This window comes from Pelodiscus sinensis, chromosome 11 (genome assembly GCF_049634645.1).
Source record: "Pelodiscus sinensis isolate JC-2024 chromosome 11, ASM4963464v1, whole genome shotgun sequence".
In the NCBI taxonomy this organism is placed as follows: domain Eukaryota; kingdom Metazoa; phylum Chordata; order Testudines; family Trionychidae; genus Pelodiscus; species Pelodiscus sinensis.
The window spans coordinates 769,804-787,627 of record NC_134721.1 but is presented as its reverse complement, the minus strand read 5'-3'; the positions used below and the strand labels follow the sequence as shown (position 1 = coordinate 787,627).

The 17,824-nt window shown below is 40.6% G+C and overlaps 1 protein-coding gene across 9 annotated transcripts in view; it reads left to right on the top strand.

Moving 5' to 3' along the window:
* The window catches only part of CFAP20DC (CFAP20 domain containing), a 219,110-nt gene that overhangs the window by 86,607 nt on the left and 114,679 nt on the right, over window positions 1-17,824 (top strand). For all 9 annotated transcript variants that reach the window (XM_025186465.2, XM_075938433.1, XM_075938430.1 and 6 more), the window contains 3 exons: window positions 980-1,094; window positions 7,451-7,607; window positions 16,624-16,740. In XM_025186465.2, the coding sequence (XP_025042250.1) occupies window positions 980-1,094; window positions 7,451-7,607; window positions 16,624-16,740 (389 nt within the window). The remainder of the gene's footprint in view (window positions 1-979; window positions 1,095-7,450; window positions 7,608-16,623; window positions 16,741-17,824) is intronic.

Sequence of the window (17,824 nt, the reverse complement as noted above, 5' to 3'; positions counted from 1 at the left end):
TTAGATTTCACGTTTTCTAAGTAGGCTTAAAAAGAAAAAAAATCAAAACTCTAAACATTGATGGAAAGTTGACTGTGAGAATGAATCATCACTTCTTAGCGGTACTCTAACTTGTAGAAAACTATCAGCCTAATAGAAATGCACAAAGTTACTTTCAAATAGCAAATGAATTAATCACAATTTCCAGATATAAAAGATAGCCTTTAAGTTAACATCAGTTTTCAGCATAAGAGTGTGGGCTGGATAGAGAGATGTTAAGCCTGTTGTGTTACCCGTATGACCTGAAGGAAGCAGAACAAAAAAATGTGCCTCTTTACCAATTTCAAGCAAGCCTAATCTTTGTGATCATGATAGTGGTCTAAATCTATTACCGATGTTCAAATTTAGTCTCCTTGGTGTCACTGGGAGATGACCTAAATAGTAAGCAATAAATTTATGTATTATAATTCAGGGTTAGAGAGATGTGCTCAGGAAGTGAAACCGACAGACAATGTTTTGTGTCTATCTTTAAGCCAAGAAAGAGCCTATATAAAATGACAGGTGCATTTTTAGGAAAAGAAAGCCCATAATGTTTTCCTATTTAGTAGGTGACATTGTGTGCCAAGATAACACAAGCTTAAGGGACCAAAATAAGCATGATTATTAGAGGCTAGTGGCTTCTCAGTTCATACAAATTGAATTCTTTCATAGGCTGAAGGGCTGTGGAAATCCAGTGGAGAGTGTAGAGCTCTGAAATAAAATTAGCATGTAAAGTGATTTTATACACGCAGGCTTGTAGCCACTAAGTTTGAATTTGAGAAAGAAATCCCATTACTTACCTTATAAAAGAGCTAATTCTTAAATTCCCCATTTGCTATCCCTGATATAAAAGTTCTGCATATGAATCATAGTTTTCTGTGGTTGCCCAAGATAGGTTATTGAATTGACCAAGATCCATTTCTTCTCTCTTCCCCCCTCCCCCCACACTTTTTCTTTACAGGGTAACTGATTTAGGAAACATTAAAAGAAGATTGTATTTATCAACGGTCCATAAGGAGCTGTCTGTAACCCCTCTGCATGCAAAACTTCCTCTGTATATGATCAAACGCAAAATAGTAGGTATCTTGGATATGTTACTTAAAGTACTGTTGAATAGAATCTTTTTGTTTGTATTAGAACATTTCATATATACATATATCGTTACAGACCTGATAAAATCCTGTTGACTCAAGACACTCGAAAGAGAGCTTTGTCTAACTGAACAGAAGATATGCAATATCTGGTGCATGCATGTGCGTGTGTGTAGATAGTTTTTTTAAAAATATACAATTGATTTTCTACCTGATGGTATCAGAACTACTTATAATGCGGAAGAGAAGAATTTGAGTTCCGTCTCCCTAACTGCTAGGAAGATCTGAGTGATAATCAAAATCTGAGGTGGCTGTGGATCTAATATAATTGGTGCCCGATTGTAAAAACAGCTTCTTTCTATTTCCCACAATCTATTTCTTTTTTGGTGCTTTCTCTGCTCTCACAGATCTCTTCATCACCTCTCTCTCCGTCATTTCCTAGCTGCTGGCTATTGAGCCTATTCCTGATCTCCTCTGCATATAAACTCATACCTCCACATCTCCTTATCACCCTTGACTCTCTTCTTGTCCTTTACGCTGTGTTTTTGCTAAGCTTGTTGCTCTCTCATTACCCTACAGACACCTATTATCCTTCCATTCTAGCATATTTGGGACTCCTGCTCAGTTTTCAAGCTCACTACCATTCATTCATTACCTGTTGATTTCTCACAAGCTCCATCTCCTCAACATTGCTGAAACATACTGTTTTTCCTAAGGCCAGGTCTACAGTAGACCTGGAATGTCAGCTTAAGGTACACAACTCCAGCTATGTAGAATATGTAGCTAGAGGCGGCTTACCTTAATCCAAGCTTGGCAGTGTTTCCACAGCAGGAGGCCGATGGGAGCAAACGCTCCTGTAGCCTTCCTTTACTCCTCGCAATTGCGAGGAGTATAGGCACCAGCCAGAGCTGCCTTCAGTGTTTGATTTATGGGTCTTAACTGGACTCTCTAAATTGAATGCCAGAAGGTTAACCTCTCGCATGGCAAGTGAAGACATGCCCTTTGTGATTCTGCTTCATTAGCAGCTTTTCTCATTCACCCTCACCTGAAATTAACTTTATCAACTTTAGTAAACATAGGAACCTGCTTTGAAATGTGTCATGTTTTTACATCGAAGTCTACACAGGTAGCTACAGAATATTAGACTAGACACAAAAAAATATTTAATAGAGAACTCTAAAATTATTAAGGAGTTACTTTATTATCGTTTAATTGAACACGGTTATGTTAACTTGTACTTCTAACTTCCCTTAGTTTTCTACTTTCTGGCAAGAGCTGCTTTTAAAAAATTAATATGCACCAGGCCATACTGCTGAAGTAGTCATTAATTCAAAGTAGTCATTAATTCAAGATCCATTGAAATAAATTATTTTTCTTCAATACAATTTCAATTAGTTGATCTTGGTGTCAAGCTAACACTAATGTGTCAAGACTAAAGTATGCATTAATGTACAGTAAATTAAATTCAATCAGAATATGAACTTCAATTACAGGGTTTCATTCGGATAATAAATCTTTCATCAGAGATCTGACTAAATATTCTGATCAATTACAATGACAAAATGTTGTAATAACCTTAACCCCTGAATAGCCATTCCTTGTTAAAAGATAGGTTCAAGTTCTGTGAGCATTGTGAATATTTAACCTTTTTTTTTCTTAAATGTGATGGCCTTTTAATTGTGGCAGATATTTAAAGAGAGGCTTGTTTCTTTTTAGTTAAAAAAAAAAAGTTACTATTCTCTATGGGCAAGGTTGCATGACCAAACTTTATATTGATACTTATAATTAATATTCGTGTCTACTGTGTTCAAATGTAAACCTCTATATTTTATAGAATGTTTAGTCTCTTAATAAATCCCAGCTCTTGTATAGTACTTTTCATCTGTAGATGTCAAAACATATTGCAAAAGGCGTTAAGTATCATTTTTCTCTATTTCCAAAACACCACTACTATAGTGTTGATACCTAATGGAATGTGGCTTACATTCTCATACATAGGCTTCCTTTACTGACATTTTTACGGATTATTTCAGTTCTTTAGCAAAGTGTCTACTCTAGAAGTAAACTTAGAAATATAAATTATAAATAAAATTTGTGTTTTTTATTAACTTGCACATTTTATTCATAATACACGTCTTACTTTTTGAACGTACAGATATAAGAGCAGAAAAATAATGGATTTAGTTTTCTTTTAAAGCTGCTGGGTTTAAATTTAATTTGTGCCCCAGAATTATGTATAATATTGGACCTTTTAAATTCTATTTTTGGGGTGAAATACTGATTTTCATTATGTTCTGCATGAGACATGCTCAACTACTTACATGTCCATATTAATGGCTTCTCAAACTGGGGCTTGACAACTCTTGGGGGTGCAAGATTGTTGCATGGTGGGTTGCAGGCTTTCAGCTTCCACCCCTTATCCATCCTTTGTCTCCAGCATTTATAATAGTGTTAAATGTAAAAAGTGTGTTTCGTTTATTAGAGGGGTTCACACTCAGAGTCTTGATTTGTGAAAGGAGTCACCAGTACAAAAGTTTGTAAACCACTGGTCTATATTATATAAAAATCAAGCTATGTGCAGATGTTAAGTTCTTAGAATAAAATTAAAACTCAGAAAAGTGAAGGAACTATGGAAATAATGCAAGAAGGACTAGTACTATACTATACTATACTATACTATACTATACTATACTATACTATACTATACATTTACTGTCTTTTTACCTAGTTGAAAAATGGTCACCAAAGTCTTGTTGATATTGAGGAATTGTATTGTATTTAAACATTATTTGCCACTGGTATTAACCATCAAGTAAGCTATCAAAAAAAAAAGGAAACTTGACTTTGCAGAATGTAGACAAAAACAGGACTAGTTCAGTATTATGCCATGAGTACCTGACATGATGCCTAACATAACTTGTTCTTGTTACAATCATGGGTTACACTAAATAGTTAAAAATTTGATTAAATGTCGTTCAGTTTCCTAATGCAGACAAGGTCTTACTGTACCATTGCTTTGGGAGGAAATAAGGGGATAGCACCTATTACAGTACATGAGGAAATATTGATACAAGAAGTTAACAAAGTTTTTAAGCACAGTCTTCAAATATAGTTGAAAAACTACAGTGAAATTAAACAACCTCTAAACGATTGAACGTAGGCAAACTTTTTATTAAAACACTTGCAATTAACAAACTCTTCATAATTTGCTTCTCCAGTTGTCTCTGCAAAAACATCTTCATGTTGATGCCCTGGATAATGGTGCTCATTTGGGCATCCACTCATCAATATTATATGTGCAATTACTAATTTGTATATAAAAAAGGATGTTGCAGGTATCACTACTGCAGTGGTAACTGATTGTTTTTTAAAATAGTGAGATATTATGCATAAAGAAAAGCTTGTCAATGAGTCCAATCCCATCCTGCAAATTTAGTTAGCAGACAATTAGACGGTCTTCAAATATGTTAAAGGTGGTTGTTATGAGGATTGTGATCAGTTGTTGTCCATATCCCCTGAAGATAAGACAATTAGTAATGGGCTCTATCTGCAGCAAGGGAGAGTTGATATTAACGAACACTTTCTAACTGTAAGGCTAAGTACAGGAATAGGTTTCCAGGGATGTTGTGGAATCCCTGCCATTGGAGGTTTTAAGGCTAGATTAGACACACCCATGCACTTTATGGTCTAGGAATACCAGGGGTGTCAGGCGTCTGGTTTTCAGCTGGCATACCTAGTCGAAATAGGATCCTGGCAACAACAATCAGCACTGCACACTGGGCCATTAAAAGACTACTCCCTGCCCACCCTGGCTTCGTGTAGCTCCCAGAAGCTGTGAGCATGTCCCTGTGGCCCCTGGGCAGAGAGCTTATCAGAGAAGCTCCTCATGCTGTCCCCATCCCCAACAACCATGAGCAATGGGAGCTGCTGAGGCAGAGACTGCAGGCATGAGTAGCACATAGAGCCCCCTGGACATGTTGGCTGGTTCCAGGAGCTGCAGAGAACCAGGACAGGCAGGGGGTCTTCCCTGCTGTGCTGCCAGCCATAAGCCACCTCACATCCCCCCTCACATCCCAACCCCCTGTCCCACTCCAGCCCAGAGCCCACTCCTGCTCCCAAACCTCTCATCTTGAGCTCTACGCCAGAGCCCACACTCCCAGGCAGAGCCCTCACTGCATCCTGCAATCCAACTTCCTGCCCTAGACTGGAGTCTCCTCCTGTAACATGAGCCCCTCATTTCTGGCCCCACCTGGAGCCCTCATCTCCACTTGCACCCCAACCCAGTGAAACTGAGTGAGGGTGGAAGTGAGCAAGCAATGGCAGGTGTGGGGGGAAGGGTCTCTGAGAAGGGATAAGACAAGGGTGGGGCCACGTAAGAACGGCCGTACTGGGTCAGACCAAAGGTCCATCTAGCCCAGTAGCCTGTCTGCCAACAGTGGCCAGCACCAGGTGCCCCAGAGAGGGTGGACCAAAGAGGGTGGATCAAGCGATTGTCTCCTGCCATCCTTCTCCAGCCTCTGACAAACAGAGGCCAGGGACACCATTTCTATCCCCTGGCTAATAGCCTTTTATGGACCTAACCTCCATGAAATTATCTAGCTTCTCTTTAAACTCTATTATAGTCCTGGCCTTCACAGCCTCCTCTGGCAAGGAGTTCCACAGGTTGACTACACACTGTGTGAAGAAGAACTTTCTTTTATTAGTTTTAAACCTGCTACCCATTAATTTCATTTGGTGTCCTTTAGTTCTTCTATTATGGGAACTAATAAATAACTTTTCTTTATCGGCCCTCTCCACACCACCCATGATTTTATATACCTCTATCATATCCCCCCTCAGTCTCCTCTTTTCTAAACTGAAAAGTCCCAGTCGCTTTAACCTCTCTTCATATGGGACCCATTCCAAACCCCTAATCATTTTAGTTGCCCTTTTCTGAACCCTTTCCAAGGCCAAAATATTTTTTTTTGAGGTGAGGAGACCACATCTGTACACAGTATTCAAGATGTGGGCGTACCATAGTTTTATACAAGGGCAGTAAGATATTCTGGGTCTTATTTTCTATCTCTTTCTTAATAATTCCTAGCATCCTATTAGCCTTTTTGACCACCACTGCACACTGTGTGGAAGTTTTCAGAGAACTATCCACGATAACGCCAAGATCTCTTTCCTGATTTGTCGTAGCCAAATTAGCCCCCATCATACTGTACGTATAGTTGGGGTTATTTTTCCCGATGTGCATTACTTTACACTTATCCACATAAAATTTCATTTGCCATTTTGTTGCCCAATCACTCAGTTTGGCGAGATCTTTTTGGAGTCCATCACAGTCTGCTTCTGTCTTGACTATCCTAAACAGTTTGGTATCATCCGCAAACTTTACCACCTCACTGCTTACCCCTTTCTCCAGATCATTTATGAATAAGTTGAAAAGGATTGGTCCCAGGACTGACCCTTGGGGTACACCACTAGTTACCCCTATCCATTCTGAAAATTTACCATTTATTCCTTCTCTTTGTTTCCTGTCTTTTAACCAGTTCTCAATCCAAGAAAGGACCTTCCCACTTATCCCATGGCCATGTAATTTACACAAGAGCCTTTGGTGAGGGTCCTTGTCAAAGGCTTTCTGAAAATCTAAGTCTACTAGATCCCCCTTGTCCGCATGTTTGTTCAAAGAACTCTAATAAATTAATAAGACATGATTTCCCTTTACAGAAACCATGCTGACTTTTGTCCAACAAATTATGTTCTTCTACATGCCTCACAATTTTATTCTTTACTGTTGTTTCGACTAATTTTCCCGGTACTGAAGTTAGACTTACCGGTTTGTAATTGCCAGGATCGCCTCGAGAGCCCTTTTTAAATATTGGTGTCACGTTGGCTACCTTCCAGTCATTAGGTATGGAAGCCAATTTAAAGGATAGGTTACAAACCACAGATAATAGTTCAGCAATTTCCCATTTGAATTCTTTTAGAACCCTTGGATGAATGCCATCCGGTCCTGGAGATTTGTTAACATTAAGTTTTTCTATTTGTTCCAAAACCTCCTCTAATGACACTTCAATCCGGGACAGTTCCTCAGATTTATCACCCACAATGGATGGAACAGATTTGGGAATCTCCCAAACGTCCTCATGGAAGGGGTGGGGCTGAGCTGTTTAGTTTTGTGCAATTAGAAAGTTATTAGCCCTAACGTATACTTGATCCTGCCTTAGCTCAGATTTGGGGCTAGATGACCTCTCAAGGTCCTTGCTAGCCCTCATCTACTATGGTTCTATAATGTTACTGCACAGAAATAGTTTATATAAGGATTGCACTAAAAATGTTTTGTTTCTCTATTTTAGTGGTGCAATTTGTGCATTGACTTGGTAGCATTCACCAGTGAAATATTCAAAGGAGCTGTTTTCCAGTCTTTGGATGGAATTATCATCTCAGCTAACTGTAAACTGAGAAAAATCTTCACTTTGAAATTAAAGCCTCAAGATACAGCTGAGGAAGATGGTGCGTTACAGATGATATTATGCCACCTGAATCCATTACTGTTCATATTGTAAAAACAAAAGCTTCTTGATCACAATCCTTGAATTAATTTGAAAAACTGTGATTTCATGAAAACTGGTGTGCTTAGGTCATACTCTTCTAGACTTCTTGGACAATAGATGCATCACATATATGTAGTTATTCAGGGAGTCCTTAGACTTATGACATGCCACTTAACAACACTTTTCACCCTTGCAATGCTTGTTTTGCCCTTTTGATGAAAGCCGACAAGGAGAACAACACACATCACTTGCTGAGTCTCTGCTAGGCCCACCAATGGGGGGAACAAAGAGGCCCAGCCTTTCAAAGAGGCCCTGAGCTCCCGGCCGCTTTGAAACATTATGGGAGCACCATTGTACCACTCCACCTGGCTCTGAGAGCTGGAGGAGGCAGTCCCAGCACCGTACTCGAGGTGGCCTTAAGCGCTGACTGACTTCAGCCCCATCTCTTCCACCCGAGGCTCCGCTCTGTCTGGGGGCACAGAGTTGGGCCCCCCACCTTGCCTCAGGCCACCAGTGGCTATCGGCCCTGCTGGCCTTTGCCAACCAGTGATTTCTCTATTCACTGATGGGCTCCTGGCCCCAAGCTCAGCCAGTCAAAAACAAGGAGCAACTCTACCGGGCAACAAGTCATCCTGGCTGTGGAAGCCAATCAGACAAGTGACTGCAAAGCACCTCTTCCAGCTCTGTTCTGGAAAGTCAAAGCATATGTGGTTTTATGTTGTTTGAATGCTGTTTGCCAAGGAAATGCCTTGATGTTGTTGTGCTAATCATCTATAATTCATTTAATACCATAATCTGAGTTGTGGAGAAAATAGTGTATCAAGACACGGTTCAGAAACCAATCCCCTATTATATCATTGATTCCTATGGGCAAAACGGTTTTGACTTATGTTTAGACTTGTAATGCAATTCTGAGGAACACATTGTGATGTGAGACCGAGGGCTCCCTGTATACATTTCATAGAGTGCCAGCTCCATTAACACTGTTCTGTGCGAAAGGCTTAGAATGGCTTTTGTTACTTTTCTAGCAAAACTATGGAAATATTTTATCAAGTCATTTGGAAGACAGCTTCTTGCTTAATTATCAGTGTCTGCTGTCCGTGTTGCAAAGGGATATGTCATTCCCCAAGGTGGTTTCTGTTGAGGATGAAAAACATGTAAATTAGCTGTACTCCAGCAGTTATTCTTCGAGTATTTGTTCATGTGTATTCTAGTTAGGTGTGTACACGTGTACATGAATGGTGCTCGAAAGATTTTTCCCATAGCAGTGTCCGCAAGTCAGCCTAGGCACCCTCTGGAGTCATGCCCTCATGGCACCAAATATATGGCTCTGCTAACCCACCCCCTCCTCTGTTCCTTCTTACCCCCAGTGACAGTAGGCTGGAACATCCCATGGCACTTGCTTTTGCAAGCACCATTTCTCTTAGCTTTAGTTTATATAGTTTCTAGTCTTCCTAATGTTGTATCGAGTTACAGTGTAGTTAGCGTTCGTGGTGGGTTCCCCCCTCCATTTCTTTAAAACCCCGGTTGAGAACCATCAGGACAACCATCATAAAAACAGGGGTGGCAGGAGGAGTCCTCATCAATGCTCTGACAAAGGCTCTAGCCCAGGGGTGGTCAACCCATGGCTCACGAGCCGCATGTGGCTCTTCAAAGAAAATATTACGGTTACCATACCCTCACCCATGGCTCGCGGCCCTGAAAGGGGCAGCGTGTTTCTCTTTGACAGAGACAGAGCCAGAGTCACGGCATCCTGTGCAGAGTTCAAAATGGCTGTCTTCAAAGGGCCGCTGAGGCTTTTTTTTTTTTTTTTTTTTTGCTCAAGAACTTTTTTCCTTCTGCTCTTTGTGCCGTATCCACCACTGTTTTGGCTCTTCGTCTGTAACGGGTTGACTACCCGAAGCAGGCTTTGTGAAGCTATGGTAAAAGACAGTGTATCAGTTTTGGACCTGGATCCAAGCCACTTTACCTTTGATTCAAGACTATCCTTTTTCCCGTATCATGTCCAACTGGTGGGTTCTCGATACGGTGGAGATGGGATACTCTATCCAGTTTTTGTCCCTCTCTCCCAACCCCCTTTCCCATCCCTCTTCAGGAACCCTTCTCATCAGCATCTCCAGGTCCAGAAGGTGCATTCGCTCCTTTCATTAGGAGCAGTGGAGAAGATCCATCAGTTCAGTTGCAGAGGGTTTTATTCCCAATACTTTCTAGTACCAAAGGCCAAGGACAGTTTAAAGCCTATATTGGACCTCAGCGAGCTCCACAAGTTCATAAGGAAACTGAGGTGCCGCGTGGTTTCCCTGGACTGTGTTATCCCTTCTCTGGATTCAGCAGGCCGGTAGCCCACCCTTAACTTAAAGGATGCGTATTTCCATATTTCAGTCAACCATTGCCACAGGAAGTTCCTCTGCTTTGTAGCAAAGGAAGTACACTACCAATTCACAGTCCTTCCCTTTGGCGTTTCTTCAGCACCCAGAGTTCACAAAATACGTGGAAGTGGTTGATGCTTTTCTGCACAGACACCAAATTCAGGTGTTTCCTTATCTCAATTGGCTGATCAAAGGCCATTCCAGGATCAGGTGCAGGCCAATATCAAGTTCATCAGATAAACCTTCAACAACCGCGGTCTTCTCATAAATGAGACGTCCACTCTATCCCTTGCTCACAAGTTAGAGTTTGTAGGGGCAGTTCTTGATTCCACACAGGCCAGAGCTTTCCTCATGGAGTCCTGTTTCAGGCCTTTTCGGATATAAAAGATCTCAGACAGTTCTCCACTACCACAGCAAGGAACTGCCTCATACTGATAGGTCATGTGGTGGTGTGTATTTATATAGTACAGCATGCCAGACTGAGGCTTCGACCTATGCAGTCATGGTTAGCATAGGTGTATTGAACAGCCCGAGACAAGATGGACATGATTGTGACTTTATCAGACTCTCTATTGGACTCTCTCCGCTGGTGGCTCAACCCATAACATTAGTCATGGATGCTTCAGACTAATGATGGGGAGCCCACCTTGCAAGTGTTCACAAACGGACTTACCCCTCCATATCAATGTCAGGAAGCTCAGGGCAGTGTGGCTAGAATGTCAGACCTTTTAAGATCACTTAGCAGGTCAGTCTGTATTGGTCATGACTGGCAACATCTCTGTCTTGTCAGGGGGAAGCACACTCCTCTCCCCTATGCCAGGACGCCCTGAGACTGCAGGACTTCGTGTAAAACACTCTGTTCACCTGCAAGTGTCATACCTGCCCAGGGTGTATAATGATCTGGCAAAACACCTCATCAAGTTGTTTCACAGCTGTAAATGGTCGGTCTGCCCAAGTGTAACAGAATCAGTTTTCCAGAGGTGGGGCTTTCCCCTCGTGGATATGTTCGCCACGCGCCTCAACAGACAATGTCACTATTTCTGCTCTTTCCAGAGCTACAGGAGAGGCTCCACAGTGGACACATTCCTTCTTCATTGTAAAGGCCTGCTTCTGTACGCTCTCCCTCCCATCCCTCTATTATGCAGTGTTCTCCTCACAGTGAGGAGGGAGCATGCACGAGTCATTCTGATCGCCCTTTCTTGGCCCCATCAGGTGTGGTACACGTTACTTCCAGACATGTCGGTAGAGACACCGATCACTCTATCACTCATTCCAGATCTGACATAGGACCGTGGTCAACTTCAGTGTCCGAACCTCGAGTCCCTCCATCTCATGGTGTGGAAGCTTCATGATTAAATCCTGCAGAACTGTCACATTCAAAAGAAGTCCATCAAATCCTGTTGGGTAGTAGAAGACCCTTGACCAGAGCCGTGTATTTAGCCAGGTAGCAAAGATTTTCAATCTTGGTGAAAACCGCTATCATGCTTGTTTGAAAAAGTGAAGACTGAGAGGGAACCTGATAGCAGTTTTCAGGTCTCTAAAAGGGTGTCACAGGGAGGAGGGGGGGAAATTGTTCTCCTTGTCCTCTGATGATAGGACAAGAAGCAATGGGCTTAAACTGCAGCAAGGGAGGTTTAGGTTGAACACTAGGAAAAACTTCCTAACTATCAGGGTGGTTAATCACTGGAATAAATTGCCTAGGAGGGTTGTGGAATCTCCATCACTAGAGATATCTAAGAGCAGGTTAGACAGACACCTGTCACTGATGAAATAGACCATGCTCGGTCCTGTCATGAGGGCAGAGGACTGGACTTGATGATCTCTGGAGGTTCCTTCCAGTTCTAGTATTCTATGATTTTATGTCCCCCTCAGTCTTGTTTTCTAAACTAAACAAGCCCAGTTCTTTCAGTTTTCCCTCATAGGTCAGGTTTTCTAGACCTTTAGTCATTTCTGTTGCTCTTCTCTGGAACTTCTCCAATTTCTCCACATCTTTCTTGAAATGTGGTGCCCAGAACTGGACACAATACTCCAACTGAGGCCTAATCAGTGCAGAGTAGACCAGAAGAGTAACTTCTTGTGTCTTGCTCACAACACTCCTGTTAATGCATCCCAGAATCGTGTTTGCCTTTTTTTGCAACAGCATCACACTGTTGACTCATATTTAGCTTGTGGTCTATTATGATCCCTAGATCCCTTTCTGCAGTGCTCCTTGCTAGACAGCCACTTCCCATTCTGCATGTGTGAAACGGATTGTTCATTCCTAAGTGGAGCACTTTGTATTTGTCCTTCATCCTGTTTACCTCAGACCATTTCTCTAGTTTGTCCCGAACATTTGGAATTTTAATCCTGTCCTCCAAAGCTCTTGCAACCCCTCTCAGCTTGGTATTGTCTGCAAACTTAATAATGGTCCTTTCTATGCCATCATCTAAATCGATTACCAGTTCTAAACCAATGTAGATTCTAGTAGGTATCAGGGATTTATTATAAAGAGTTATTTTTCATAAATTTATTTAGGAATTAATATTGAAGGACTTCATGTAAGAAGTGTATTTTCATCAGAGATCTGGAGGGAATGTACTTCATTACTGTACTAGAAAAATGTTGCATGCAGAAGGAGAGAAGATATACAGAGAACATTAGGAGCTTGATTCCAAGGGAGAAGTTAAGTAAACTATTTGGCAGTGCAAAGGGAGCAGGAAGAAATGGTCATGGAGATTTATGGTAGGGTTTCCACAAGCATTCTGTGAGTTAAGCATCTGATGCCTCGTGACTTTCAGTAGAAGTTTGGCACATAATCTCGTTAGGTGCTTCTAAAAACCCCAGTTTAAATAATAGCAGAGTAATGCAGTGTCTTCAGTGAGAGTAGTAGCAACTAAGACTTGATAGTGAAGATAAAACTGTGTAAGTGTTCATACTGCCCAAGAGGTGGAGATCATGTGACTAGATAATTTATTGCAATTACATTAATTCTGGAACAAAATGGTCAGTGCAGATACATCAGTGGTTTAAATAACTGTACCTTTGTGCTGTGCCAGACTCAGTGTACACCACAGAATTCTAATCCATCTGAATTATTGACAAAAAGACACAAGGACGGTATTTTAGTTTGTGCCAGACTATCCAGATTATTTGAATTTGTAGGTGTTTTGTTCTTACAGGATAATGCTTATTTTATTGATAATTTTTTTAATTGGTTTTCATGAGAGTGGCAGCTGAACAGGGGTTCTGTCAACTGAAAAGACAAAAAACAAATGGCAATGGATTTCAATTTGTATTGAAATAAAGGTGGATTGGGCATGTACAGAATCCAAGATGCCTTATGACAAATTTCTCTTTCTTCATCTATTGTTAGGTTAGATAGCAAGTGCCTAGCAGATAACTCACTGGCCATTGGTGGTGTATGAGCAGTGGGGAGGTGGTGAAATCACCTCCTGTTTCAACAAAACAACTATTTCGGGGGAGAGCTGTGAGGTCATGAAGCTACTTTGCGTTTATGTTTTGGAAAGCAAAGAACAAATTGCCCATTCCAGAATTAATCATGAACCAAGGAAAGAATCCAAGTACTTGTCTTCATTTAGTTTCAAATTAACAGCACGCATGTGTTCCATTTTTTACCATTTTTAAAAGTATATAAAAATGACCTAAATTAGTTGCAAAATTCATAGTGTAATCTGATTGATTTAATGAGGAGACTTCTAATAAACTGCAGTCTGTTGCATTTTAGTGGGATTATCACATTCCGTGATTTTTGTACAGTTGGTAGGCATTAATATTTTCTGTACAGTTATGAATTTTCCATATCTAGTCAAATTTTACAATTAGGAAATTGCCCCAAATTTAGTTGCATTAAAATACCATACCACATTCCAGATTACACATGTATTACTGATTTATTAACTTTCAATTAGCATTCATGTTTGAGCAAAGTTGGCTTGCTCTTCTTAGACAACTGGGACTAGATATTTAAGTGGTATAAATCAGCTCCATTGAAGGCAACGAAGGTATAATGATGAATACCAGTTAATTTGTACTGATTTTGCTAGTGCTGTTTATGTAGTCTGTTGTAAAGTAAATAAATATCAAGAGTTCACGTATACCTTGAAGAACTCTGTGTATCCCCAGAGCTATGTGAGTAATCATGGTTGAGAACCACTGGTGTAGACAGTGGTTTAGTTTAGTATTTTGGCATTTTTATGGCAATAATTGTGGAAACTACTAATTGAACACAAAAACAGACCCAGTTGATGAAGGTGGAAAATTTGGCTATTAGGATCTGTAGAACAAATATTTCCTACTAAATCTAAATTGTTTCATAATAAAGTTGTATGTTGCTAATCTGCTCATACACCTTTGTTATGGTTAAAATAAATTAATAAAAACTTCTGTTTGTCCCTAACTCTCAGCAAAGTTTAATACTAGTATTTGACCAGGAATTCAATATTTGCTACATTAGTACAATGAAAGCTTTGTTATCCAACATTCATGGGGAATGAAGGATGTGGGTTAATTAAATGTGCTGGATAGAATCATAGAATACTTGGACTGGAAGGGACCTCAAGAGGTCGTCGAGTCCAGTCCCCTGCCCTCATGGCAGGACCCAGTACTGTCTAGACCATCCCTGATAGACATTTATCTAACCTACTCTTAAATATCTCCAGAAATGGAGATTCCACAACCTCCCTAGGCAATTTATTCCAATGTTTAACTATTCTGACAGAAACTTTTTCCTAATGTCCAACCTAAACCTCCTTTGATGCAGTTTAAGCCCATTGCTTCTTGTTCTATCCTCAGAGTCCAGGAAGAACAATTTTTTTTCCTCCTCCTTGTGACACCCTTTTAGATACCTGAAAACCGCTATCATGTCCCCTCTCAATCTTCTCTTTTCCAAACTAGTCAAGCCCAATTCTTTCAGTCTTTTTTCATAAGTTATGTTCTCTAGACCTTTAATCATTCTTGTTGCTCTTCTCTGGACCTTCTCCAATTTCTCCACATCTTTCTTGAAATGTGGTACCCAGAACTGGACACAATACTCCAACTGAGGCCTAATCAGCGCATAGTAGAGCGGAAGAATGACTTCTCGTGTTTTGCTCACAACACTTTTGTGGTAAATCTTTTTGCTTTGCCCCTCCCCCCTATTGTCAAATGTGGCTCCCGGCACCTCAAGGAAGGCTGAGGGGGAAAGAGGAGCCTGCCGATGACGTCAGCAGGCATTGCTGGGTGTCAGAAGCCCCTCAATGGCCAGCTGGATAGGCGAAGTCAGGCATACACACCTGAAGACATGGTGGTATTGTGGTTGGGGGCAATGCCGGTTAACAGAATGCTGGATAACAAAGATTTCACTGTAATTGTACCAGCAATCAGTGATTGCAATACAGTATTCAGATGCTCAATATGTCTGAGAATCAGAAAAATAAAGTATTACAACTGAAACTAAACTTTTATCAAAATAATGAACAAAGACCATTTTGTGACAATAGCTTCACAGGAGTTGTTGATTCAGAATGGTTATCCCAGTTATTTGCACAGAGTAGTAAGTTTAATTGTAGTTAACATTTGGGACCTTTACCATTTGACAGTGTTGTTTTCAAATTAAGATCATCCTTTCAAAAATCAATAGCTGCACAAGCAACATGTTATAAATGAGTGCTCATATAAGCTAACCTTTATGGCCCAAGTAACAAATGTAGTAGTGTCACCAATGTAGTAAGTTAGGATTTAATGTCGTGGTGTCCTGACAGATCTTCTGCTCCATCAGTGGTAACCAGAAGGTTGCATGCATGTGTGCTCAATCATGTGTTCTGTGTTGACTTGTGCAATTACTCTACACAGGAGACTTCGATAGATTCCATAAAGACCACAAATCAGATCAGAATCGAAGGTGCCTGGCCAGGTTTACTGTTGAGCAAAGTACAGTAATCTACCAAACCTCTATGCATATGTACCTGTAACAATGGACTCAGCTCAGTCAGTGGGAGGTCCCTCTGCATCCTCGTTTGGACAAAGACTGTCCCCCCCAAGACACCACTTTATATACCGGAACAAATGAGTTACACATCACTTCTGACGTGTCAGGCTACCACCCTCTGATACTACTTAGATACCACCCATCGCCCTGTACCTTGTGCTTTGATTAGATCATCTCTACCTATCATGTTGTCATTTTAGACTTTTTCCTGAACCTGGGCTGGTATCTGTGGGGAGTGTGAGTACCAAGGTCTTTTTTAACACGCTGGTGGTACCATCCTTCTGGAATGTGCCTTCAACTTTGACCAATTCCTGTTCTTCAGTCAGTACCTAGTACCAATTACTGTTCTACACCTGGGCCTATTACCAATTAGTGTTTTACACACTCAGCCCTGTTCATGCCAAGTTCTGTGAGCTGGGGCCTGCCTCTTGCTCACAGCTTAGCGTTGCTTTATGTTAGCCATATTTTGTCCATTGTTAGCTAGGCCTCAGGCCTCATACCTGGCCTGTGCTACATGGGCTTTTGTTTCAGGCCCTCATCTTACTACAACAAAAAAATTAATTATTTCTGATCATGTGCCAGTTATAAAAAAGTGAAGCCTTTGTCTTTAATGTCACATATATTTGGTCTTGTATTTATAGCTGATGACCCCATGGATACTATTCCTCGAACCTGTCAGCTAAATACAGATGTGCCACAAGTAACGCAACTGCTGAACATGAGTAAACTTCGTCAACCCTTAACTTCATCTGAGTCAGGTATGCTGTAATACTAAAATTATGTGTGTAATGCATAATAATATGATGTGCATGCCGGTAGATACAGCTTGATGTGTCCTATAATACATTTTAAGGGTCTAGTTTACTCACCCAAATACGAGTTGTGCATGCCTAAAATTGTATGTATACATAAATGCATTTGATTTTATAGGTGCAAAGATGTATGCAGACTTGAACAATTCTAACACACATGCATGCAGAGTTCTGCAATTTAGAACCAAAAATCCATCAGAATGAGTTTTGTGGGTGGAAATTCTAATATTTGTGTGATTATGTATGCTTGGGTGTTTTGACAATAGAATATCAAAACCATCTAGAAGATCCTGAACTCCAGGGTTTAACCAGCTTGGATTCTTAAAGGAAAAATCATGCTTCATTGATTTATTAGAATTTTTGAATGTATCCTTAAAGTAGTGCATAAAAAAAGTATTGACCTCATGTATTTAGACTTCTATGAGGCTCTGCAAAAAAGGCTAAATGCTAATAAAGACACTAAATAATCACAAGGTGAGAGGCAAAGTACATTCTGGGATCAAAAACTGTCTGAGACAGAAAACCAAGAGGATTAAATGGTCAAATTTTCATCATGGCAAAATGTTAACAGAGGGGCCTCGAGTAAGAGCCAGAGGAGCCTCAAGAGCCAAAGCCCATGGTGGTGTTAAATATATGCATTAATGAGCTGGAAAGGTGAGTAAATAACATGGTAATAAAATTTGCAGATGATAACGTTATTTAGGTTGGTCAAAACCGGAGAGAACTGTGAGGAACTTGAAAGAGACCCGAAAGAGCTTGGTGAATGGACAACACAATGAAGCTCAGTGTCAATAAAGCAAAATAATGCACATTGGCAGACAAAATGTACACTACTCTTTTACCTTACTGGTTTCTAAATTAATTGTTTCAACCCAAGAAAGGGATCTAAGCATCATTATTAAAGCAGCTCGGTGAAAACATCTATATAATGCACAGCTGCAGTCAAAACAAGGTGACAAAATATTAAGCTCCGTAAGCAGGAGGATGGAAACAGTAGCGAAACTTTTATGTCTTGATTTAAGTCAGTGAT